This window comes from Micrasema longulum, unplaced genomic scaffold (genome assembly GCF_059751315.1).
Source record: "Micrasema longulum isolate JH-2025_06_02 unplaced genomic scaffold, ASM5975131v1 h1tg000725l, whole genome shotgun sequence".
Taxonomy (NCBI): Eukaryota; Metazoa; Arthropoda; class Insecta; order Trichoptera; family Brachycentridae; genus Micrasema; species Micrasema longulum.
Window position 1 is genome coordinate 2,135,035 of NW_028277921.1, and position 27,680 is coordinate 2,162,714.

The 27,680-nt window shown below is 32.5% G+C and overlaps 2 protein-coding genes across 2 annotated transcripts; one reads left to right on the forward strand and one right to left on the reverse strand.

Moving 5' to 3' along the window:
* Positions 1-511: 511 nt before the first annotated feature.
* TppII (Tripeptidyl-peptidase II) lies at positions 512-24,626 on the reverse strand. Its single transcript, XM_088229952.1, has 20 exons — positions 24,448-24,626; positions 24,208-24,336; positions 23,916-24,102; positions 21,958-22,102; positions 20,642-20,805; positions 18,741-18,984; positions 17,805-17,935; positions 16,280-16,513; positions 13,594-13,911; positions 11,823-11,988; positions 9,414-9,759; positions 7,574-7,788; positions 6,647-6,758; positions 6,447-6,569; positions 5,619-5,774; positions 5,453-5,541; positions 4,844-5,061; positions 3,315-3,585; positions 1,455-1,617; positions 512-1,373 (listed from the first exon to the last, which is right to left on the reverse strand). The coding sequence occupies exons 1-20, from the start codon at positions 24,610-24,612 to the stop codon at positions 1,164-1,166; spliced, it is 3,786 nt and encodes a 1,261-aa protein (XP_088086078.1). The 5' UTR covers positions 24,613-24,626; the 3' UTR covers positions 512-1,163.
* ND-MWFE (NADH dehydrogenase (ubiquinone) MWFE subunit) lies at positions 23,785-27,137 on the forward strand. The gene is made up of 3 exons (XM_088229954.1): positions 23,785-24,907; positions 25,105-25,191; positions 27,019-27,137. The coding sequence occupies exons 1-3, from the start codon at positions 24,809-24,811 to the stop codon at positions 27,046-27,048; spliced, it is 216 nt and encodes a 71-aa protein (XP_088086080.1). The 5' UTR covers positions 23,785-24,808; the 3' UTR covers positions 27,049-27,137.
* The last annotated feature ends 543 nt before the right edge of the window (positions 27,138-27,680 follow it).

The window sequence follows — 27,680 nt, forward strand, 5'->3', positions numbered from 1 at the left end:
CAAAGTTACACCATTGCAGAGTTTGATCATTATAGGAGGTTGAATGACAAGTCCTACACACTTCAGGTACCTGTCCAGAACAACATTTAAAAAATGTGTGAATATTTCATTTAGTCAAAACTTCACACATGTCAGTTGTTTGAAGAAGTAAATATTTTGCCAAGAAAAAAAATCAGAAATTAAAATATTCTTAGTTATAGTTTTATGGAACAAAGTCATTATTATATTGTTCTCTGATTATACCTATTATAAAAAAAGACAATAACACAATATTTCAAAAATGACTAAATGATTAAGAACTTTTATACAAAATATATTTTGTAAATACATACATAAATAAATGAAAATAAGATATGAATTGCAAAATTCCCAAATCGCATTAGGTATTATATTGAGTCTTACAAAAACCCCCAAATAAATATTAAATCAAAACAATCAATAGATATTCTTCTGACAATTATATTCCATTATTTATTTAATAAATAGTTGGACTGAAAAAAAACTCCTTTAGTTTTTTATTTTGGATTCAAAAGGATGTAAGAAAAAAGTGTATGTCAATTGATTGATTATAAAAAATATTTTGAAAATACATATTCAATTTTGTGATACTAAACAAATTAGAATTTTGTTTTAGTGTATACATGTAAAATTCCCTCAGTAATTCTAATGTAACCATCCCTGCTTGAAAACACAAAATGGTATATTACATATTATGTCATAAATACTGATAAATTAATTGCACATGTCACATTACATAAATCCTTCTTTTTATTGAGGAGAGTACATGGTTTGAAAATTAAATTTACAATTATCAGTTTAACACTGCACGCAGTATAAAAATGCAGGCTGATAAGTATTGTAGTATGTACCAGCTCAATATTAGAAAATGTATCAAAATGTTAATGATACTGAAAATGAACACGGCCAAACGGTGTGAATAGAAACATCATATTACATATTTGAAGTAAATATGTAGTCACTTATAATCTTCCGTATTGTCAATGAAGTCACAATTATTAAATTATTACATAATATGTAAATAACAATAATCTAAATTCAAATTATATTCGAGTGAACAATCTTCGTAATATATTTAGTTAATTATAATCAATTTGCTATCAGTTTGCCAAAGCGAATGATAATTAGTTCAGTACGGCTTTTGACTAAAATAATCTGTAAGATGGAGGATATTTGATGGGAAGAGCACTAGTTGTGAAGGCTGAGGCGTGGGTCCAGTCCAGCGAAGAATACAATTTAACTAATCTATCGTCAATATCACAAGTACAGCGTTCCTCTCCCATCTTGTTGAGGAACTTTATAGCACGCCCCCAGTGCTCTGTCACCATACTGTGCCAGAGCGCAAAATGCAGAACCTAAATAGAACACATTCAATAACATATTTAATAGACGGATGTTTTTAATAAGAAAAGCTTCAAAAAAAACAAAGAACTAACCTTAGAGTCACTTAAATCCGAAAACTTCATAATGTCAGATGCAATTTGCTTGATCTGATCAATTGAAGGCTTAGAATTTCCAGCTAGTAGGTACAGCCTACACAATGCTATTCCCTTTTTATTTAAGGCTTCTAACAAATATCCTCGCTGCTTTTCTTGTTGTCTGTAAATTATTAAAACAATCACTGATAAGATTATACAATTTTAATAGAAATTAGTAAAATAATCGGGTTGTGGTCCCGTGGCTAGTGTCTCGGACTCGCGGCTCAAAGGTCCGTGGTTCGAATCCCACTCTACCCCAACTTGATTCCCATTTTCTAATAGTGAGTTATTTACAACTCGTTGAAAATGGCCCTCAAAATTAAATATTTGGGTAAATCATAAGAACGCAAATATTTCTTTAAAAAAAAATATGAAAACATTGGCAGCCTTCGTGGTGTAATAGCCAAGACACTTGACTCATGCACGGAAGGTTCTGGGTTCAATTCCCAGTGAGAATACAAAAATTGAATGTGATTTTTCTCAAGTGTGGGTGTTCTGTGCTGTAATTCACCTTGTAATTGGTCCTCCTGGCCTGTTGTGGTGCCCAAAGTCTTCAGGATTAAATTTTAATAATACTTTGATTCCAATTGTTTTATCTACTTCACAGAACTGCATGTAATATTATATTATTAACTATTTTTATGTACTGGATTTTAGTTTGTTAGCTGAATACAGAACTATTTTAACTGCATTTTACTAAAATTTTCAGAAGAGCGTTTTAAAGGTTAATGCTAGAAATGTAAATATTATACATTATTCCATAATGTTGTATTTCAACTCGACACAGGACTTTTAGCCTCATGGAATTAGGGATATATTATTATTTTTTGTAATATGTATCTTTGCGTGAATAAATAAATAAAATAAAAAATAAAAATTTAAATACTCGTAGAAGTGTAGACAAATAAGAATTATTGATTAACTATTGTGAATACATTTATAAAACTTCTTAACAGCATAAAGAGAAATAAACGCGGACATAAATACATCAAAAACTTAATTTTGTTAAAAATGCAACTGTAAAAGTTCTGCATCCAACCAACGAGTTACCTTTTAGATTAGCTCGCTTTGTCACAGTTACAACATTAGGGATCACTACTGTTTATTCTTTATTGTACAAAGCTATGCTCAAATCACATTAATGATTTCTTAAGTGTAACTTTTAAAAAAGTTCACATAATCAATTTCACACACATAGCCAATTTTTTTATCATGGAAAGCATTGTAAATTTTTCTAAACAACATTAAATTATAATAAAATAAATGAACAACTTTGTTTTTAACGACTATTTTTTATTTTTTACCGACCGGTTTCAAAGCAAACAAGCTTCTTTGTCAAAATTAAAATTATAATAAGAAAACAATAATTAATAACCAAATAAACAATATTTCTTTTAGTCCTCTCCTGGCTTACTTCGAAAATAATGATATCAGATTACCACCCGTGTAAGAAAAAAAACACTTGATTTATTGGGTCCACGTGTAGTATTTAGTGAACATGATAGAAATAAAATAAAAAGGAATCAATTCATTAGTTACGTAAACCTTGACAAAGAAGCTTGTTTGCTTTGAAACCGGTCGGTGAAAAATAAAAATTAGTGGTTAAAAACAAAGTTGTTTTATTTATTTTATTATAATGAATAACCACAAAGTTAGTGCTTCAAATATAAACTTAACATTAAATTGTTTACTTTCTGTACAGTAATATGTGTAGAAAAACTACTGGAAAATATATTATATTCCTTGTTTAACTTTTACTCTTTTTTCTCTCTGTGTTCCATGTTGTAATAGTAGGGATAATACATAAGAATACATTACATTTTTATTTTAGCCGCATCTGGCCTGTTGTCATTCTTCAATCCAAAATAGGCGAGCAACTTCTCCTGATCTATGGCAGAGATAATCTTATCAGCAATCGTGATTAGTTGATTACAAGCCGGTGCGGTAATGTCGGGAACACAACTAGGAGATGGTAGCTTCCGGAAATCTGTGCTCACATCCAAGCTCTGCATGAAGGCAGTATGGCACCCCAGGTGGGTCGGATAGCTCTTGATTAGGTCATTGTATAATGTTTGAGCTTGCTCTCCTTCTACAAATTGAAAGTTAAAATCAATAGATAACCTTACCAATTCACCACATATAAATTATATACATAATCACAAAATTCTTGACACAAAGACAACTTACACAAATACAAAATTAGACTTCTTTTGGTCAATGGGACTTTGCCAGATATCCGGCTTAGGGGTTTATCAGATATCCGGTACATAGTATCCGGCCAGAGTATTATTAAGAAATTAAAATCTATAACCTACTTTTACTATCCATTAGAACAATAAATGACGAGAAAGGCAATAAAATATGAATAGTGGAGGCACATTGAAATAAAAAAGATTGTGTCTTTCGGCCAAACCAATTCTGAAATATCTCTTCCATTACAATACTTCCATGACTACATAGTTTATTTATTTAATTTTTTTAAATATGTTCCGTAATTAAAATTATATTCATAGAAAAGTTTAAGATATGTGGTGTTTTAAAACAGCGGGTAATATGGTTTTGATATTTTGCAAATTGTCTGTCTGTATGTAAAAAAAATTATGTTTTATTTGTAAAAAATAAATAAAAAGTACATTGAAAAGTGTCCTAGACACGGATTACCCCAGTGAGGACATATTATTTTTCATGTTTTATATTATATTAAAAAAAAATATTAACAAAATAAAAATCAGGTTATGGTCCTGTGGCTAGTGTCTCGGACTCAGGAATCAGGTGGTTCAAATCGCACTCTGCCCCAACTTAATTCCTATTTTCTAATAGTGAGTTATTTACAACTCGTTGAAAATGGCCCTAAAAATTAAATATTAGGGTAAAAAAACTAAAATACAGATATTTAAAAAGTGATAAATAAAAATATGTTCCTAAACAATGTTGAAATATTGTATTGTCAATTTAAACTAGTTTGAACGAAAATATTATAATAGCATTAGGATGGACTAAAAATAACTCGATATTCTTTAATAAACAATTTTTTAATTCAGACTTTAAATTATTTTTAATGTTAATTTCGCTTTATGAGTCAAAGTGCCAAGTGCAAAGAGTCAAGTTTGAGGCAAAAAATATTTAAGGTTATATAATACATATAAATTTGACATAGAACTGGTGTTGATGACAGTTAACTTTGAAGTATATGTTACAAAACATTGTTTCTAAACATTTTAAATTATTCACATGCAATGCTTGCTGTATTGACATTATTTATTCATCATTGGCTGTATAACATGTTCCATTACACACAAAATTAAATTTGTTTTCAGGCCCATCAAATATCGAATTAGATGACTTACCCAACTTGGATAGCCAGTTAGTCTTGAGATCTCGTAAAGCTTCAGTATACTCATCAAATTTGGTTTTATCCTTTTCCTTGGATCCATTACTCGACTTCTTGGGAGGTTCAGGCAGAATATACTTCAAGGGGTAAGTGTCGACCTTCTTCCCGTACTCATCTTTAGCGAATGTAACACTCCCTGTCATGTATTGACCTATTGTTAAGTTCTTTCCAATTCTAAGGAACAAATAAAATCAAATAACTTAACCAGACATTTACTGTTAACCGATTAATGCTTCAAGAAGCATCTAGAAATCTATAAAAAAAACTTTTGAATGGTAATGTAACAGAATTAAGATAAAGCGGATACATATTGATGTATAAAATAAACCATCTAATTTTGAAGAATTTAAATTCACGATTAATTGAAACGGTAAGATTATTAAAATATTTAAATAACTCATAAGATTATTAGTTACATAGCAAATGAATAAACAAACCATTAAACTATTATAACTTTTATATTCGAAGCACTAACTTTGTGGTTATTCATTATAATAAAATAAATTTTAAAAAAGCTTTGTTTTTAAATATTTCCATTGTGCATGTAGATATTAATTTCACTTACTTGTCATTTGGCAATGGAGCAAGATAAATTGGTAATGTAATACCTGCTGGAATACATCCTCCAACCATTTTTTTACCGCCCGTTAATGCCTATAATAAAATTACAGTGATGCAACAAAACAAATAAAACAATATTGCAACTGTTTACCATTCAATTTTTAACTTACCTGTGACTGTGTAGCATAGATATCTAGCGTAAGGGGCTGAGCCATCTTTTGCTGCAGTAAAACGGGCAATTCATTCAGTTTTTCTAATATTTCTTTACGATCGTGACGGATGTTCAGTCTTAATACATAATCTCCTTTCTCTACTTTTACAGTATACTGAAAATAAAGACAGTAAATAGTATTTCATAGTCCACATTGTTTAGTTCTAAGGTGATTTTTAAAATTAAATCAAACAAGACGTGAACAAATTTAGATAGATATTGAGAAAAAAACTACATATTAATGAAATAAAATATTGTTACTGCTGTCCTTGTGGGTAGGGTCCAAAATGTTACAAGGAAGACATGATAAACCGTCAATACCGCGTATGAGCCAAAAAAATCAAAATAAGTTTTTTCCGCATTTTCAATTAAATTGGACAAGCCGCTTCGATTGGTGTATTTGTATTTTGAAATTGACTGACTGCATTAGATTTAATTCAATACTGCGAATGAATCATACCCACTAAAGAAGCAAGTAATACCGCATATATCCCTTAATCCAATATTATGGATGAGATGTAATAAATTTTCGTAAAGGCAATACAGGGAATACGCCATGTGTAACTGCCAGTTTAACTGCCACAATTAACTTTGCATAGTAAAAATAGATTTTCTAATATAAAATAACAACACAGAATAAACTGCATTTAAATTTATTTCATATCTTTTTTTTACGAAATCGCAAGGTTTTTTTGTCCCTCCTGAACATTTTGACAAGTGGTTCTTCTGCAATATTTGAACTTACATAGACAATATATGTACTACTTTACATAAAAAGCTCATTTACCTTAGAAGGATAGGCATCGCCAGAAGAAATGTGCTGCTTATTACTGTCAAATAACATCCATAGTTGGGATTCAAATTCAGATTCGTAAAGCATATCACTAAGAAGAGACACATTTGGAGTTATCTGAAAGGAAAATCGAGAAATTTGAAAAACTGTTAAAGATATTTAATAAAATTATTTTGATGTTCAATTCATCTTACCTCAGTAGCTTTGGCTATGTGAAAGTTGTAAGTATTATTTATTTCATATATTTGTTTCCCCGGAGGTATCACATCTCTTTCTGTGAGTGGTACGAGTTTGGACTCAGCTGGCCTAAAATAACAACAATATTTATAATTTGAATACAACGAATACGTTTAATAAAACTCATCAGTTTATACCGTATTATATGGGACTCGTTGCACATTATTAATTCAAAGTGTATTAATTAAATTTTAAAATAAAATATTTTTTTTCAGAAAAAAGGTGTTGAAATTTACCATACTTATTAAAAATACTATTATAATATTACTTGACTAAAATGTTTTCAAAAAGGTTTTGAATGTAGGTATACTATTTTTTTTTCTTCTTACCAAGCTCTTTCCTGTACCCTTTTCAGTATAAAAACAAGTTTAAAATTATTATTTTTTATACCACACACGCGCCTTCCCTCATTCATTTACACATACAAACATTCACATACACACACATGAATACAAACGTCACACACATACAATTACGTAAACTCTTTTCTTATATATTATGTATTATTAGATTTACAGTGGATTTTTTAATTGGCTCTAGTATTGTTAATATAGTTCTACTTATTTTTTTATGTAATTGCTGTAAAAACCCCAATAAAATAAATAAAATATTGCTATTTGAAATTTTCGCTAGAAGACAACTTTAAGAATGGTAAAATAGTTAAAACATTGCTTATTTCAATGCTAATTTTAAACTAAAAGAACTATGTATGTATGTACTAAACTAAAAAAAGATAAAAAAGGTACAGCGTCAATTAGGCTAATTGGCCAAATGATTTATGGCCGAGTAATATCATTTTATTTAAAGATATTTTTTAGTCTATGACATTAGATCTGTAGTATGGAATTAGCAATTTCTTTAAAAACTAATCTCAATTGCTCTACCTTATGACTTGAACGGTGTTCTTCAGTGTAGCTTGCGGCTGGCACTCCTCCTGGCAGAGGAAGCGCAGATTGATGCAGTGAAGACCCTCAGCTCCGTGGACCACCAAGGGACTGCTGTCGGGACGGATTCCATGGAACTCCAAGCTGTAGTTCAGGAACAGTTCGCCAATGTTGGCCCAAAACTTGGCTACAGCTATTTCCAGCACAATGCCACCCTGGAATATTTTTTTATGATAAACATACAAACAAGAGGATAGAACGCCATAACACTCTATCTTGGCATACAGACCTCGCTTCCTCTACATTCATACATCTTCTCATGCACGCACGCCGACTACCCCAACTTTTGACATGTCCATCTTCAAGTATTTGATGGACTTGATCGTGCCATGTCTTTCTCGGTCTTCCTCGTTTTCTGCATCCATCAATATTTGCATCGTAGATTCTTTTAGCCGTTCTTTTGCTGTCCATTCGCTCTACATGTCCAAACCAACGCAGCACCCCTTTCTTGATTCTGTCAATAATGCATGTCTCAGCCTTGCACACTTCACGGATCTCGACATTTGTGCACATATCATACATCGTTTTACCACACATTCGCCTGAAGGATCGCATTTCGACAGCATTCAACCTACTTTCATCATCATTTTTCCAATTCCATACTTCGCTCCCATATATTAGAGTTGGAACTAGAACTCCGTTGTGAACTGCTAGTTTTTTATGATAAATTCAAATAATTTTCTTCCCTTTTTACATGTTCACCTAAATTTACTTTGGTGTGATGACTGCGTATATAATGCTTACATTAATTTTTTGCTGCATTCACTTAATAGCTTAGAAGCTGTTTCATCTATGCTCAGTCTCCGCAGATATAGAAACTATTATAAGACGACAATAGTATTTTTGTTTTTAGTCTAAGCATTTACAGAACCAGCCTGGTTACACATTTCATCTCAATATAAATTTTAGTTTTAGTTGATTTGTCAATTTAACAATTTAAAATAATTTATATTGAAATAAATTGACGATGTAATCGTTAAATTTAAATTAATTTGCCGACCGGTTTTGGAACAAGACTGGTAAAAATAATCTAAACTGAATATTTTCAATTTCGGCTAGGAGTAGCAGGCGCCACAACAACAGTATGTTCATTCAACGGTATGAAGACTGTCTGGAGATCAGATATTTACTCGGTGAAAAACAAATGCCGCTAATATAACGCCTGCATAACACCTATTCTCCTCTACGGATGCGAATCGTGGCACCTCACTAGAGCCCAAAATAGCAAAACACCGAGTTTTGAGAATAGAAGAATCTCTGGTGTGCGGTGATTTGACTTTATAAGGAATGAAGTAATAAGAGAATTGATGTAGCAAACTCCAATGACAATTGTCATCAAGCGGAGGCGATATGGTTGGCTGGGCCATAAACTGCATATGCCTCCTGAGAGCCTTGACCACGCTTGCCAACTTTACAAGACATCAGGTTCACGACGCCCTGGACGTCCGCTGCTGACTGTTCGTCGGCAGTTATGTCAGAACTACGGGACGTGAACCTGACTTGGAAGGACGCAGCTGACGCTGACACGCAACAAAGGAGCTGGCAGCCGATAGATCTGCATGGAGGCTCTTTGTGGACACCATATGCTCCAACTAGGGAGCAGACATGATGAATACTTTCAATCTTACCAAAGCTTTGCACTAAATTATATTGCTAATTTTATTGCTTTCTATTTGCAGAATCTTCATTGTTATGATTTTTTATGAGTTGAGGAAGATGCAAACATTCCGATTGAATTTACCAATCAATTTTAAATTAGGATAAGCGAGGGTAAGTTTACCTTAACATGAAAAGGAAGCACTGTGTCTGTCTGCGAGGTGATGCTGACCATTTTCTGGTATTCATTAGTCTTGCAGCTCTGACGGGGACGGGATTGCATACAGTGGATGAGGAATCGGCCACTCTTGTCTTTGTCTGCGCAGCTCAACTTAAGCACAGCCCACGTGGCGTCCTCGGGGACAATGAGAAAATGGCGCTTGATGGTTCCCGGCTTGAATAGGCAGTTAGACACGGAGCAGCCGGGAGCTCCCGGAGCATCGCTGCACAAAGCTTGGGGCTGGATCACGGTGATAGGAATTTGGAAAACAGGGCCCTTGGCAACACACTTCACATCGTATGCCTTGATACTGAAAATAATAACTTATTACTAAGCAAATGTGCATATTTTGATAACTATTATGATCAGTTGAAAGATGGTTAAATATGATATACCAGTTATTTAGGCATTTTGAGTTATATACTACATATGTGGATCAAAAAGTTTGGAATAAGTGAAACAAAAAAAGTTTTTTGCCAAATTCAGTTTCATTTTTCTACATACATTTCTTTTAAGTCGATGTCTAACGATTTTATAACTTTTTTATCCAGTCCAAAAAGTAGTCTTTCAGAAGCTCTCCAAAATAGGCCTCAGTTGCAGCTATGAGTTCCTCATTTGAGTAAAATCGCTTACCGGTGAGCCATCTCTCCAGGTTTAGAAACAGGTGGAAGTCACTGGGGGCCGAGTCTGGCGAATACGGTGGCTGAGAAATTTGTTCAAACCTGATTTCGTACAATTATACTTGCGCAACTAACGATGAATGAGCAGGCGCATTGTCGTGATGATAGAGAATTTTTTTCTTCTTCGAATGCGGCTCCTTTTCTGCAATTTTAATTTTCAAACGATCCAATAATTATGAATATGCGCCAGTTATGGATTTACCTTTTTCAAGATAGTTAATGAATATTACTCCATGCGCATCCCAAAATACGGAGGCCATAACCTTTCCCGCCCATTGTTGCGTTTTTGGACGCTTCGGAGCACATTCACCCAGAGAAACCCATTGTTTTGACTATTGCATGGACTGTGGTGTGTAGAAATGTATCCATGCTTATGAATTGGTGCAAAACTCCGTTGGTTTTGCATTAACATTGCAATATACTGCTGGGAAGTCGTAGCACGTTTTTGGTCTACTATTAGCAAACGCAGCACCCATCGGGCGCAGAGCTCGTTCATACCCAAAATGTCATGAATGATATTGAACACACTGCCATACGACATCTTTGTGGTCTCAAATAGCTGCATCAATTTCACTTTGGAATCGTTCAATATATCATGGTTTTTTTCGTTCAATATATCATTCAGCGTCATCGGTGCTTCACAACGAAAGTCAGAAAACTACTTTTGAATCATCTTCATCGACGGTGCAGAGTCCGGATAATACTCATCTAGCGCGACTTTGGTCTCGGTTATCGTTTTCTTGCGTAAATAATGTTTAATAAGAACATGCAATTTAGATTTTTCCGTTATAAAATTCACAGAGGTTGATTGCTTGTCACTGCTGTAACTTGTATATGCGTAAACAAAAATGCCTGAAATTTTGACAGACGTTTAATGAAGGATGAAGCTTTTTATGATTGATTCACATTAGTACATACTAACGCCATCTCTTAAAATTATTCCAAACTTTTTAATCCACCTAGTATATCACCGGATTTTCCAGCAATTTATTAGTATTTTGTGTAAACACGCTATGGAGAAAAAAACATCCTAGATAAACAAATGTTTAATGCATCTGCTTACATTAGAATTAGGCTTTTAAAATAAAATTCTGATTTTTTTATTTATTCCCTTTTCACATCTAAAGGTGCATAGGGCACTGCATTGGTACACTAACCGCAGCGTATCTTAATAGTTTTAATTACATAAAGGTACGATTAGTCTTACACTTCAGATGCCAGTCCTGGGACTATGAAATATTACAATGTAAAACATCTTTATAAATAAATATTTCATGTCAACCATGTCAGGAATTGAACAAGAGACCTCTTGCTTAGTAGGCAAACGTGCTGACTACATACATATAGCTGACATTATATTAACTTTAAATTAAAATTATATAGTTTATATTAAAATTAATCACTACATATTATGCGCAATCATTTCATTATTTTGTAACATAAATGTTTGTGTATCTGTATCTCAATTTAATGCCTGTAATGTGTATCTCAATTTCTGCAAAAAGTGGAGATTTCTGTATTTGACTTGCTATAATTAAAACACTTTTTAAAGCCTATATTTTTCATGCACTGATTTTATCACAAGATACAAATAAAATAATAAAATGTTTTAGTTCGTCATTTTATCTTGGTTGATTTACTTATCTTAACTTTATCACTGAAAAACAATATAAATATCTTAACATATAAATACCTAGTGAAATGTGCACCGGGTGGTAAACATTCTGGTTCTATTCTGATAGCGAAGGAACGGGCCACATTCATCATGTCCAAGAAGGATGGATATTTGACCCACGCTGCATCGCACGTCAGAGTAAGCTTTAAGTTGAAGTCAATTTTCATAGGATTCTGAGTAATACCTAAAAAAATGATCCAGATTTTTACATTCATAAACACATTCATTATGTGTCCAGGTGGATGAAGAATACAGTTCTGTTTGTAAAATAGAACCGAAACCCCGGACTACTGTAAGACTGATCACCTTGCCTTCGTGTAACAGATGATCGAACTACGTTGGATTTGGTTTAAAAATGAGGATGAGGATGATGATGTGGTATCAGCACTTCTTGCCATTACGGCAAAGTGAGTCTTATTGAATACATTTTCTTATTGTCATAATTTTATATTTTTTTATTAGTTAAGGCAACCCATCTTACAATATGATTTGTGGAAAAAAATGCAAGAATATTTGAGTTTAAAAATGTATATAATTTAAAAAAATACAAGGACAAGTGAAAAACTTCTTCTGGGGATAAGACTGACAAGACATGGAATGAATTTAGGGGAAGGGGGATATGTATCCCGAATGGGGCATCCATTCATCAGCATTATCGTCATTTCCTTATACAATTTAATGTAATCCAATATTCACACTGCCTTGCTAAACATTTCGGAAACTATACAACAACCAAATAGCAATCGAGAAAATCTATACAACAACATAAAACATAACATCGTGGGCATTCTGCGAAGTCATTTTGCTGTTTAGACTTAATGATTAGGTTGTTCAGCAAATGCCCTACAATCTGCAAAAATGCACAGTCCTATCTACACTACAGGCAGAATTATTTTCCGTGGTAGGGCAATAGAGTATAAATCCATTCAGTGAATGTGAAAAAAATATTCCACACGATTTTCAAAGCTAGCATCCCTTCCGTCAAGTATACTGATATTCCTGAAAACAATACGGAATCGGATGAAAAACAATGAAAATGAATAATGTAATATTCAAGTAAAACTATATTTTTTTTATCAATGAAATTGTTTTACTAAAATTCTTATTTCTTTGTTTTTATTGATTTATTAATAACTCCACATTTAAAATACTTATTTAAGCAATACATTATAATATTTAAAAAAAAAATAAAACAAGTCACACAAAGTGACTTAATTAAGTGACTTGACATGAAAATGCATTAAGTCATAACAATACCCTATTATTTGAAAAAAGTTTATGAATAAAATGTTCTTTTTTTTATAGTAGTTGCTAGATCAATGTAGCATTTCTTATAATTGGCGTTATAACATTTAGTTATAAAATTAATTGTTAATGCCTAACAAACATTTAACCGCAAATATCTATAGACTAGTAATTTTAACTTAATGCTTTTTCGCAGAATGCCCATGATATTATATATAACAACGTAAACTACAGCCACCCTATAATTTAAGTTACATACACTTAATTGAGATATGTAACAATATATTTAAATGTGAAATAAATTATTTATCATATATACATGTAAAAAGTCTATTTTAAAACTGTTCACGCTAAACTAAAATCGTAAAATGTCTTCCTCAGCACTGGTTTTCCTAGTGAGGAATACATTAATTCAATTAAAAAAATGTATTCTTGTGAATAGTATTAAATAAATAGACAATAACAGCAGATCTACAAAGACAAAACAGTGGAGGGTATAGTATTATACATGCATATAAATTAATGTAATAATATCACAACATACCTTGAGGGTTCTCAAAATTACTGGCGAAGAATGGTTCCACAGTGATGTTAATATCTCTCGGTTTATCTTGCATTTTCCCTCTTAAATGTATTCCCTTACTGTCGTTAGTTCCACACGTAATGGCGAACCTAACGTCTTTTTCTGGGGCATCGGAGTGCTTGCTGAGGATGGAGAAAGCCCCTTCTACGTTAAGCAGACCGCAGCCCTGAGCGAATGGTTCTACGTCTTGTAAGAAGGTGGCGGAATTTTCTAGAGATCGCTTCACACTGTACGGAGAGTAGGGAAGGTCATTGGCTTTCATCCCAGAGAGAAGTATACCTACAGAAAACAATGTGTGATTTTCAACACCTCATCATATGAAATGCTGAAGAAGTATTTCTAAGTACTTAATTAATCTTTTTACTATTTGCACACTAAAAAATAGCTGTAAAATATCTATTAGTATAAATCTTGACCAACTTACACTGGTTTGCATTTGGTTGGTTGGAAGATATTGCTCATGGCAATGCATAAGTTTTATAGCAATAAATAAATATAAAAAAATCATAAATAAGGTATCATATAGGATACATATATCATTTTTTCTTATAAACTAAAACACAAACAATACAGCATTCAGTTAAAACTACTTTGCCATATTTTTTCATTATTGAATGCATTATCGCGATTCACAATAAACTTTGATTAAAATATCCGCTGGGAAAAAGATTTTTTAAGACAGAGTAAAAAAAAAAACTTTTTCTTTTCATATACAGTCGAACTTGGTTATTTATTACGAGGAAGATGGGACAGATTGAAATTGCTCGTTATAAGCGTTACTCGTTATACCAGAGAAGGGTTTTTTTTATACAATCGCTATTGCACATTGTCACTAAGTAAACAAGTAAATACATATGTGTACATATAATTCATACAGAAATTTTTTAAAAAATGTTAGGGAAAATTATAATAAATGCTTACTAACATACATATCACATGAAGACATAATTACATTTAAAATCGTCGTTTCCAAATTGTTTTGTGAACTTTTCCGCTTGCACCTTTAATATTAGTCCATCGATGGAAAATCCTGCGTTTCTTTGGATACAAAACCATTGGAGCAATGCTTCATCGACATTAGTACGATTGCACTTTCAATTTTTTTTTTGTATACGTAATGTTCTTTTCAAATGCAGACAAAAAACATTCTAATTTTTCAACAATGTTGACACTGTAGATGAAGATAGAGAAAACTTTGTACACACTTCCACATTTTTCGCGCCACGTTCGATTTCACGAATAATTGCCACTTTTTCACAAATTGAGAGACACTTTCTCTTGTTAGTAGACATGTTTATAATTCAGGGGTTAGGTTTTAACTGATCCGGTCTAGAACTCATTTGACATCACCCACTTGTAATGTTTATTGTGTATTGAAATAAGCATAGAACATTAAAAAATCTAAAAAAAACCTGTAAAAACCCCCAAAACAAGCATGTCATTCATAAACTACAAAAACAGCTGTAAATTGTAACAATGTGCAGAACCAACACTTACTAAGTTCACAAAGCTTGGATTTTTTAAAAACGTTTTTTTAAAAACCATGTGTGTTCATTTTTCAATATTGTCAGTGAAAAATCCAATTAGGTACCTAGACACTTACATAGCTATCATAAACATAATCCGATCCCAACGCCCGGCGGTATTTATTATTTACGTTAGCCGACCGTTTGGATTTTATTACTTAGGTTCTTATTTCGAAATGATGTTTTTAACAATTGAAGATTTTTTGTGTAATTTTTGACAATGTTTTTGTTTGGTATGTCCGAGAAGTAGCTCGTTATAACAGTGAATAATTGTATGGAGAAAACCATGAACTAAAATGTCAACTAATGTTTCCTTGTTACATCTGAGATCTCGCTATTTCCGTGATCGTTATAACCGAGTTCGACTGTATTCTATTTCATTATTATTGTAATACTTTATTTTTTTACAAGTGGAATGATACGGAGTGGCTTTACACGAGTACGCTTTTTTTTCTTATTTTTTGGCATTGTATTTATTTTTTACTTATTTATACTTTTACAATGTTTGTATTCTTTTTTTATATGGAATGTTCCTTCAGTGGGGGTGTTCCGTGCCGAGGGAAACATTTTACAATAAGTGAAACATGCCTTAAATTATTTATTTAACAAAGTCAACATAATAATAAAGTAAAAACGAAATTAATCTAATTAACCTAATTATCATTAAAATAATCAGCAATAGAAACTAAAATAATTATAAAAAACATAACCAATTCATATAGACCTGTAGATGAAATTTGATAAACAGTACACAAATATTCACCTATTTGGCTTGATCCACTCATCGATCCGTGCGCAACCCACCTCCAATATCCATTTCTTAATAGCAAGTTTATATTGTGAGTACTTACTAATTGTCCTTATGGACAATGGAAGTATATTGTCCACTTTAACCGAGTAGTAAGCCAATCCTCTTTGACCGAAGGTTATATTAATTTTTAATTGTTTTTGCAGCATCAAAGTGGAGTATCTAGTAACTCTTGTATTTGTGAAAGGAGTTATGGAAGTTATATACAGTTAACTATAATTTTGGTTTATTTGTAAATATTGTATATTTTTTCTTCTTGTTATAATGGCTGTTGTTTTCTTTTAATAAATAAATAAATGAAAGAAAATAATACCAATAGCTCCTGCAACATGGGGAGCGGACATGCTGGTCCCGTTCATGAGCTGCGTCCCCCGCAGCGTGAAGTGGGCCACGGAAGTGATGGCCCCGCCAGGGGCGCACACGCTCACACCTGCCGCTCCGTCTGCGCATGGCCCCCGCGAGCTCCATGTGAAGGCGGTCCCGGCCAGGCGCATGCGCATTGAGTACGCGGCCGCCATCATGTCTGGGGACACGTAGGCTCCCACCCCTTTATCGCAAACAAAAAATACAGTCAGCATCATTTCCGTATCTGCACCCGATGGTGCATAGCAAATGCAGTTTATCTTGATTGTTTAATAGATGAAGACAAGGTGATCAGTCTCATGCTTCAGATCCAGTCCAGGAACTATTTTTCAAGTACTTTGCGGTACAATGTAATGCTTCAATTGTTACAGCATGAAAGAAAACATTTTTTATATACAATTTCCCATGGTACTGAACTTCCTCATTAGTAACAGAAAAAAGTATACAATCTACTACATTTTCCGTAACCTATTTCTTATAATGTTATATTATTTTAATTTATATACACTGTGCATTACTCCCTTTAGTTTCCTTTCTAGACTAGTGTCTGTGTTAAGGTAAAAGAAATGCGTGAAAAATTACAGTGAAAATAACCCTTTTGAATCAATATTCCAGGTCAACCTGTTGGGAATCGAACCCAGGGCCCTAGACATAGTAGGCAAATGCACTAAAATAGTACACCAAAAGGCAGACTAACCTCCCCCAATTTCTTTTTTAGGATTTTTACCGGAGAGTAGCCATTGAGTTGAAAACACTTGTCCAGGGAGATCAATATCTTAACAGAGATGAAGGAAATATCTTTGATAGATTATTGTGGAATTCTAGGCATTTATAGGGCATTTTACCTGTCACTTTGCTGGTTTAAGTTATCACTTTACACACTTACAACATTCACCATTCTGTCTAATGTTCGTGATATTCACATCTCCACAACTTATGGAAGTTTTATATAGGCATGCTTTCGCAACACTTCCTCATGGGCGGCATCTGTCGATTTTTGGTGAAGTTTTTGTAGTAAAATTATTTATGAGATCGACTATTCTTTTATTGTCTTCACTTGTCCAGGGTTCTGGGTTTACAAACATATGAAATTGTATTCTTTATATCATTCAAACATAGAAAAAATACATTAATTATCTACTTTTCTTTAGGTCTTCTTTAAAATTATTACTGACAAGGTTTCAACCCTGTTATTTTTTATTTTTATTTTTTTTTTTATACGCCTCCACTCGTTTGCGAGTGATTTTGGACCCTGTTATTTTAGTAATGGTAGTTATTTTGTGTATACCTGTTCTGATTAAAGATATCATCATTTATAAGAAGAAAAAAAATGATTTCATTTAATACATCAAATAAGTGTTGATTTCATCAGTACAAAAAAAAGAATTTTGACGTCAGAAAATCAGATTCAAATTTCCCAAACTAATAGGTTTATTTTTAAAATTTGGTAAAATGAATAGTACACGTAGATTTACCGATGAGGTTAGGTTGCGATATATCTGGCGGAGATCCGACAGTGCTCAATGCAGGTCCATGATTACCGGCCGAGACAATCCACACTACTCCGTATTTATTCACTACCTCGTTCATTATATCGCCTATCCGCCTGAAACCAAAGACAAAAAATTCAAATTCAACATGTTAAAGATATTATTACTCACAAACCTAAGTCACATAAATTGGGTTATTTTGCAAAAAAACGCATATATATATATATATATATACAGATGTCAAACTACGCCTAGCAGCACAAAACCGAAGCTCTTCTTACAAACACTGGTAGAAATACGGTTTTAAAAATATAATAAATGTGAGTTAATTTATTTTAGCATTCCCTAACATCCAGTAAAAATAAATAAATGGGTAGAAATTAAAGGAGTTTGAGGAAAGAATCTGATCAATAAAAAACTAATGTTGTTTCAAAACATTTAAATATAAACACTTTTAGAAACCGAAATCCTGAAATCCTCCCAGTTTTTGTACCATATGCAGTCTCCCAGAATGCAGCCCTGGTATAAAAATAAACAAACTCGGTAACTATGGGAACGTTTTCGTGTCACTACTTTTTTGAATATTTTATTCTATGGGACCCATCTATGTGTCTATAGGTCGATGGGTACATAGTATTATGCGCAAAGTAAGTAATTTTTTCAATGAAAATCAGAATAGGCAATGTGACATTCTTAAGTAGGAAAAATAGATTAGATAAACACTTGGCACTAAAAATAAAACAACATGTGGAGAATTTGGCTAAAGGAATCCAATATTTAATAACCATTTTCATTCAATATTGGATTCCTTTAGCGAAGGAATGTGTATATATTATTATAGTTAAATAAATATTTATTTGTAGCTTTGTTGTTTATACATAATGTGCTAGCTATCAACACAATCTATTGATTGAAACCTACCCGGCATTAGACCAATGTGCGTGCTCCCCGTAACTCATGTTGATAACATCAATTTTAGAAGTTGAAGCCATTTCCATTACTTTGATACAGGCTCGAACAATCGCTGTACCAGTCTCCATGGATCCCAGTCGACTATCTCCAATAGTCAAGGAGACAATCTTGGCTCCGGGCGCTACTCCATTCTTTTCCGGTTCATCAGGAAAGTAAGCGGCCGCTATGGAAGCTACGTGAGTTCCGTGACTAGCTGTGAATAAATAAATGTATTACTGACTTCAATCTTCAATTTACAATAATACTATTGTGTTTATTATGTCTATATAACTATGTGAATTTGCAATCAATAACAAAAATAAATTTAAGTTGAGTCGGTAAAATATCTCCAAGCTTTAAAAATACTTATTTTTAAAAACACATAGTTAAATAGGCACTTAATACATTTAGGTGAGTACATCATCTATGTTTAATATGTATTTATTGTTTTTTGTGAAAATTAATATTTGAACATGTCATGAAAAATATCCTCCTTTGCTAGCGACTAATTTCTCCTATCTTTTGGCAGCATACGAATACCATCTCAAAAGAACAACTCATATTTTGAGGTTATTCACAAATTGAGCTATTTTTTGTCATCTTCATAAGAATGGAAGTGCTGCTCAGCCAGGCCATGAGCCATCGATCGGAACAAGAGGTAATCGGAAGGAGCAATGCCCAGTGAATACGGCCGGTGGGGTAGGACTTTCCGTTTGAATGTTTCCAAGTATATTTTGACTGGCCTTGCAACATGTGGCCGAGCGTTGTCATGCTGCAAAATCACTTTGTCGAATATCTCCTCGTATTGTGGCCATTTTTTATTCAATGCTCAACTCAAACGCATCAATTGTAGTCGATAGCAATTTTCCGTGATGGTTTCGACGGGTTTAAGGAGCTTATAATACACTACACCCAGCTGATCCCATCAAATACAGAGCGTGAATTTGGAACCATGGATATTCGGCTTTGCCGTCGATGTTGATGCATGGCCAGGCTTACCTCACGATTTCACACACACCAGTCACGATAGGATGGAGAAAACCATTCCTTTTCTGTCATTGGAGTAGCTGGATACATGTGAAAAAACGCCGTTCAATGTCTCTTAGGTTCAATTTGTACGGCACCAAATTTCTTTGCTTTTAAATCATTCCTTTTTTTTATTGTTCATTTTTACCACTATCTAAATAATTACATTACATATTACTTTCCTAATGCTTTTGAATGTTTGGCAACTGTTGCGTGATTTTCTTCTAAACTTTTTTTTTTTCTCTTATTACTATTAAACCTATTTGTTGTAATATACTCAAGGATATTATGATCTTTGTTTTAAATATTTATGATTAATGGTTCTTGAGATGTTACGAACTAACTTAACAAAGCATAAATATTAAAATCGGGTTGTGGTTCTGTGGCTAGTGTCTCGGACTCAGGGATCAAAGGTCCGTGGTTCAAATCCCACACTACACCAACTTGATTCCCATTTTCTAATAGCGAGTTATTTACAACTCATTGAAAACAGCCTTCAAAATGAAATATTTCGGTAAATCATAAGAGCAGAGCGCAAATATTTCTTTATAGAAAAAAAATATGTATAAAAAAAATATAATGTGTAATTTACATTTTGTAACTACTTTTTCTTTATTGGGTCATGACATTATTAATATCTCTCCATTTTATTATTGAATATAACCATTCTACATTATAATCTAATTTGTAATCACCAATATATTTGTTTAAAACTTTTTTGACATAGATAGATGAGCAAGATTCCGGAAAATTCTATTGCTAGAAAAAATTACATAGGGATTTAGAAAAAGTAATCACTATTTGTGTACAATTGATTGAAATATTTAACTTTTTATCTAACTTACAACACATTCCGACAATTTCTAGAAGGTTTCCATTGTTGTGAACATTAATGCTAACCGTCATCTGGTCTAACTCTGTCAGGTGTTTGTGTTCGTGTGTTTTACTATACTCCGCAAGCAGAACACCTTCAGCCAGGTATCCTTCCTCGGATGTGTCGATACAAGCTCTGAAATACCACAAAATTCATTAACTTAAAGCGAAAATAATAATATGTACCAAAATTGAGATAATGTTTAAATGCCAAATATTACAGAGATGGAGAACCATTGTGAAGAAGTAATACAGAAGTCTAGACATTTACATGGCTTACGAGCAGTCGATTGCAATACATGCAATCACCATTTTGCGAAAGTTCATTTTATTTGTTATTATTTATTTCTTTGATTTAAATACAATCTTTACAGAGAAAAATCTTTTTTTTTTATGTCTCACCAAGCCAATTAATATGGTTTGCCGGTGGAAGTCTTTTTAAAAAAAAAAAAAACAACATATTAATTGCACAATTTTTAATTAAATACTTCTAGCCACGCGAAAATTCAATAATAAAAAAGGAAACGGCGCAACTAAATAACAAAAACAAAGCAAATAATTTATGGTTTATATTCGTATCGCACACCTGATAAAATAGAGTCATAACTCAAAAAATCAGATGTTTAGTTAAGTATCCAGAAAAACTCTCATATGCTATAAAATTGACCTAATTATAGCTTTACGATTTACCCGCTTGATAGCTGTATGACATACTTACACATATTTTAACGTAGCCATTCTCAAACAGTGTCATATTTAAACTATTTTATTTGTGAAAATTGAGAGTTTCTTTCAAAAATTGTCAAAGCATTTTTAAGACAAATTGAATATCATCACACATCGGCATTGCTTTAAAAGGTGAAAATAAAAATAAAAAAATACATGATTTTAAGACAATGCGTTAATTTAGTTTTTTGGCTCTCCTCGAAATTCTGTTTTTTTTAGTTAAGACTCTATTTTATCAGATGTATGATATGTAAACTGCTAATCGAATAGCCACTCTCTTATTTTTTCCTTTTTACTTTGAACATCTAAAGTAAAATTCATCTGAAATACAACAAATTGGGAGATTTCAAAAATAGTGTTAAAAAAGAGTAAAATTAACAGAGGACGCTTCAGAGGTGTTATAGAGTTTTCCGTTTTTGGATACACTTTAAAAACAGCAATACTGCAATAGAATACAATCAATTCAATTACATAACAAGCCACTCATAGTGTTGTGTTGTGTTGTCAGCATTAAAATGACCTTTAGTTCTGATTTTTACTGTTTTCTATTTTCAAGACTTACCTCCACAGATTTCCATCATGGAAGAGTACACAGTCGTATGATGGTCCAACGTCATTAAACTTCTTTTCTAATGATGTGAGAATTTCAACCCGCACTTCTAATTCTTCTTTCAGCAATTTATCATCATAAGAAAGAGTGGAAGTGGCTAAAAAGTAAAACAGTTGTTTGGTTAACAGAATCAATGACATTAGGGTTTGCTATAACATAGATATCAAAACTTACAATCATCGCTTCTTTCATGTTTATATTGCTTTCTTTTTAAATTCCTGCCGCCAAACGGTCTTAAGGCGGGTAATCACAAAACCAAAATGCAGTCAACAAATTAGTAATCAAATAAATACATCTTACGACACGTGTCCTTCGATTATAACAACATATGACCAGATTCAAGGTGTTGATTTATGTATCTGATATTACTATTCACTCATGTCATATATTGCATTATCAACGTAAGAAAAACTCACATTTTATTTAGAACGGTTGGGAAATTTTTTTCCGAGAGTATTTTAAATTTAAAAAGTACAAAAATACTGATTTGTGTAAAAAAACAGTAACTACTGTTTTTTTATAGCTAACTAACGCTTATACTAATCAATATTATATAAAGGCAATTAAGCAAAAGTTAAATACATAAATTGATAATAAGTGACAGTTAAACTTTTCTGATTAAATTTGTTGCAACAGAGAGAGAAAAAATTTTGAGAAGGGAATATGGAAGTCTACGTATTTACAGGACTTATGACCTGTCATTGGCTGGTTTAAGCGGCTACTTTATACACTGTGTAACACATGTTTAAACATAGACATTTCCTCAACTCTTCCATCTGTTGACTTTTGTGAAGTAAAAGAGCTGAAACCTTTATCATGTGGGTGAGATTTATCCGACTGAACCAATTCACCTACTAGGCAACGCCTGAAAACAATTTTCCAATTTTTATACTTCTTCTTATAATTTAAATCTAAATAACTGCCTAGGGTCATACTCAAAACATTAGATTAACCTGTCTTATTTTATGTTATAGTTTAAATTAAACATAAATATAAAACCTTTTTGTGAATAATGTGATTTGTGATGAATTTTAGCTCCTATAGTAAATAATGGACAGTTATAGTATTTTTGTATAACATAAGAAAGAAAAAATGAAATATTCTTTAAAAGATAATATGTTTTTTTTTTTTAATAATTAAAAAAGGAAATAAAGAATATTTAAAAAAAAACACAAAAATATTCCTTATTATTAAAGGGCAACAAAATAAATCATAGAAAAAAAGAGTTCATATCTTTAGTTTGATTCCAGGATAGTGCAATTATACCAACAGTTCATTACAATTATTTTACCTAACTAACACAAGGGACTATTTGATTTAATACGTTGCATTACAGGTCGGCGATATCCGAAGTGGATTTCTAGGGATATTGTTAGAAACATACATATAAAAAAATTAAGTAATATTAATTCTCTCGGACCAGATTTTATTCTGACATTCTTTCTAAAAGGTTGTGTGGAACTGATCAAAAAACCCCTCTGCTCATAAAATGAAATATGCAAATTTGGAAACTAATTATGAAAACATGGTGTTTTACTTTGATGGAATGAATATTTAAAATGTTTAATAAGTGACGCACATTGAGTTTTTCTTAATTATTATGCCTTGTGTTGAATCTTGTAGAAAAATTGTGTTTTTCAAATAAACAAAGACAAATTTAATTGTGTACATGCATTTTTTAAAAGTCTATAAAATTAATTGATATTAAGGTATTCTAAAGTTATTTATTTGCAAAGTGATTATTATATTATTTTATTTTATTTTCAATTCTAATTTTTTCTTTTAGGCTGCATTTATGAACAAATTTAAGTATGATGGGAGGACAATAATAGGATTATTCTCTCCGATTATCTTATCTGTACCGAATACTTTGATATGAACAAAAAATTCAGATTGAATGAAATCATTACTATGCATGGCTTCGAACTCTTGTAGTTCTCGAGCTGCAGCAGCCAGGGCAGTCTTGTGTTTGGGATCCCACAGGAACTCCTTGCGGTGTTCCTGTACTCTCTCCTTCAGTTTGGAAGGATACAGGGTATAAGGATTTACAACTCCTATTCTCCATTCTCCACTTGGATTCTCCCATGTTGTTGGAACCTGTCAATTGCACAGTAAAATTACTTGTTTCAAACTTGGATATAGAATTTTCGTCTATGAAAATATTCGCATAGATAGAAAATATTAATGATTATAGTGACGAACCTGTAATTTCCGACCAGTTGTTCCAACCAGCTGTCCATCTTTCAATTGACAAGTGGTACTTGTATCTACATCTCCACACCCGCTGCAATCGAATCTCTCGATGACTTTAACGTCCCCTGAACTTGTAGTCTACGACGAATGAGTGCATAATAATAATAATAAAATTTGTTTTAGTAAATTTATTTCCTCTTAGTACAAGAAAACACAAAAATAGCGAGAATGACAAGTCAATTTTCATACCTGTAAGCCGGTGGCTGCGGGATCTACACCCGAATCAAATATAGCGATTGTAATGTTTTTTCCATCATACTCGGGATATTTTTTTAGAAATGATTCTACTCCAGTTACTTTCTTTGGCATTAAACCACCGAGAGGGAACTCACACTCGATCACACCCTCCGCCATATTTTTAGATAAACACAGCTGATCACCCGCGCACCCTCTGGTGGAAAAACATCGCATTATTTGACATTGACACCAGCGCCTCGACGTCAGTTCGGGATTTTGATACCTGGCTCTGGATACTATTTCTGATTTCGGAAAATCGGATCGAAATCTAAATATTTCCTTGACACACACTGAGTGAATTCGATATTTCAAAATGTGGTTTGAAATACTTCCAAGTTTCATGATTTGTACAGTAGCACTGTCTCTTCCTGGATACGGTTTATACTTTCTTCACAAATCGCTGCTCGGAAATGTAAGTTTCAACTTAAAAATGGAATGCCCGCAAATAATTTCACCGATAATATGCTATGCGTATTAATATTCATTAAAGGATTTTGATAGTTGACGCTGCAGAAGGAAGACGATTCTTCACAATTATTATGTAATAAAAAATATAACCTATAATTTTGACATATTGTTCCTAAAATATACAAACATTTTTCCTTTCAGGTTTATGCTCGTAAATTAGATGACAGATTCGATAGAGCTATGTACCAAAGAGATGAGAGGATTACGGGCTCGGCGTATAAAATCAGAGTAAGTTGCCAGCTACAATTTATTTCTTACAAATAAGAATGCAAAACTGAGACAAGTATCGTCGACAAATTACAGTGCTACAATGGTTAGGACAGCAAAAGAACGGTAAAATAAAATAATGCTATTGTTAATAGATACAGAAAATGATAAAGACTGAAAAGAGACATAGCATTAACAAATACTTCTCAATTGACTTTTTGCAAATCGGAATAATTGCGGTACGTGCATGAGAACAGGCATTAATGTAAATAAATCGAGGTCTGTATTTAAAAATAGATTGGTGTTGCATTCTATCCTTTGCCTGGTCTGAGGTCTTGCAGGACACCCGCTAGCAGAGCGCAGGTTTAAACTGTGCAAGTCAGTTAAGCTTAGACTATACTCTATCTGCATAATCTATAAATGTAAAAGCACTACAATTAATGATGTGAAAAATAAATAAAAATAGCCGTGTGTGGAGGCAGCCTGGTGGAAATTTATCTTTCTATGCTGAACCCCTCTTTCAACTTTAAATATACAAACTAATAAAATGTGTACACCACAACTATTTTAAGAAGTTGCGCATAAAAGAGCAAGGATGGGTGTTATATTCAAAATGAATATACTGTGCACAATTGAATTTTAGGTTGTTATTTTTTATTAATGATTTTAAAAATATATATCTTACTTTGTTTTTATTGTGTGAGGTCTATTATTACACGAGGTCCCAGATTTTATTCCTAAATTGATCAGTATACATAACAAAATGTTAAATAATATCCTAGCCCTTTTTGGTTCATGAAATTTAAGACTGTTCAAATCAACCGTTTTGATCAACTGTAATAGGTTATTCTGCTTTTCAAATATCAAAGCAGTTTCCTATGGACCAATATAGGTATACTTATTGAGAAATAAGGAACTGAAACATTTTTTACTCAGAATTTTCTACTTTAACAAAACTGTCAAATAACGGAGTTTAGTGCTACCCGAACTTTTTTTACTTGTACAAAACAGCCCGTTTAACCAAATTCAATGGGACCGATGAGGTTTCAATTAAACTGGAAAATATTTACAGAGCGAAAATGCCCAGCATTGTCACCACAACTTTTTTTTTTATTTTCTGCCATAATCACTGTAGATCACTAAACACAACGCGATAAACAATACACTACTAATGTACAACAATTATAATGAGCCAGCCACGTCAGACAGAATTCAAAACATACCTGACAGGTGTCGTTGGACAGCGACAATAGCGTGGTAGGGGGCTGAGTCAGTGGACAGTCAACGCTACAAGTACAACGTGACAGCCTCGCTTGGCACTGGCTGAATGTTTGTATACGGTCCATGCATCCGCAACGCTTACTATATGAAAGCAGTATAGAATATGGTAACACAAAAAGTATATCGGTGATTCGGTTGATCCGGAAATTCGGTTAAACAGACTGTTGTGTACATGATAATACCAACATTTAATTGTATTATTATAGTAAAAATATTTTATTTATAAACATAGTGAAAAAAAAAAACAAAATATACAAAAGTATTTTCATTATTATAATTAAAATACATTTCCACCATGAAATGTCATTAGAAAAACTCAATATAGACAATTTTCTATAACGTATAAAAAAAACTTTGAACATATTTCTAATGCGCATTTCATGTCATTATTATACTAATAAAATATTTCAACTTTTTTGAAAAATAAAGATTTTAATTTTTAAAAAAGAACATTAAACACCCTATTGAAATTATTGGCTATTAATGTTTTCCCTTGAAGTTTTTGATGTATAAAATTATATTATCATCAACTTTACATACACATATTAATTGCTGTATCCTTTTCAGGGTTTAGAAGCCATTCCTGATAAAAAATGATCGTTTCTCCACTTCCCATGGTTAATAAATAGATATTTTCTTCTTGTAATGCAGTCTAATATTAATGATCAATAAAACTTGAAACATTATTTTACTTGACTTTATATCTCTGACAAAAAGGTATCATTGATTTTAATAAAACACTGTTTTAGATCATTTTAAGGTAATGATTAAAAACAATTTTTTTATCGCCCAAAACAAAAATAAATGTGATGAATTGGAAGCTGATGACATCAAATTAAGACAGGCGCCGTGGCACATGCGGTTTGATGGCTGACTGAGAAACTGGCGTCGCGGATTCAATTCCCGCCAGTTGCAAGAAAAACTCCTAGAAATATGTTTTTCTCAATTGGTCTGGATATTATGGTGTATTTTTCATAACTTACTTCCATATCCTCTCTTCTCTACCTGGCGACAAGCCTCTAAAATAGAAGCTTGGCGGGTTATTCCTATAAAAATGTTTTTTTTTAAACTTAACATCCATCTTCTCCATTTCCGTTGTTATATTTTAATATTAATAACTCCATAGGGGGTTAAATCCAGTCCATGTCTACAATTTTTTTTTACTAACTTGAAATATTGTTGATTAAACTCTTGATTTGTAAAAACATTGAGTACTAATGAATCCACAT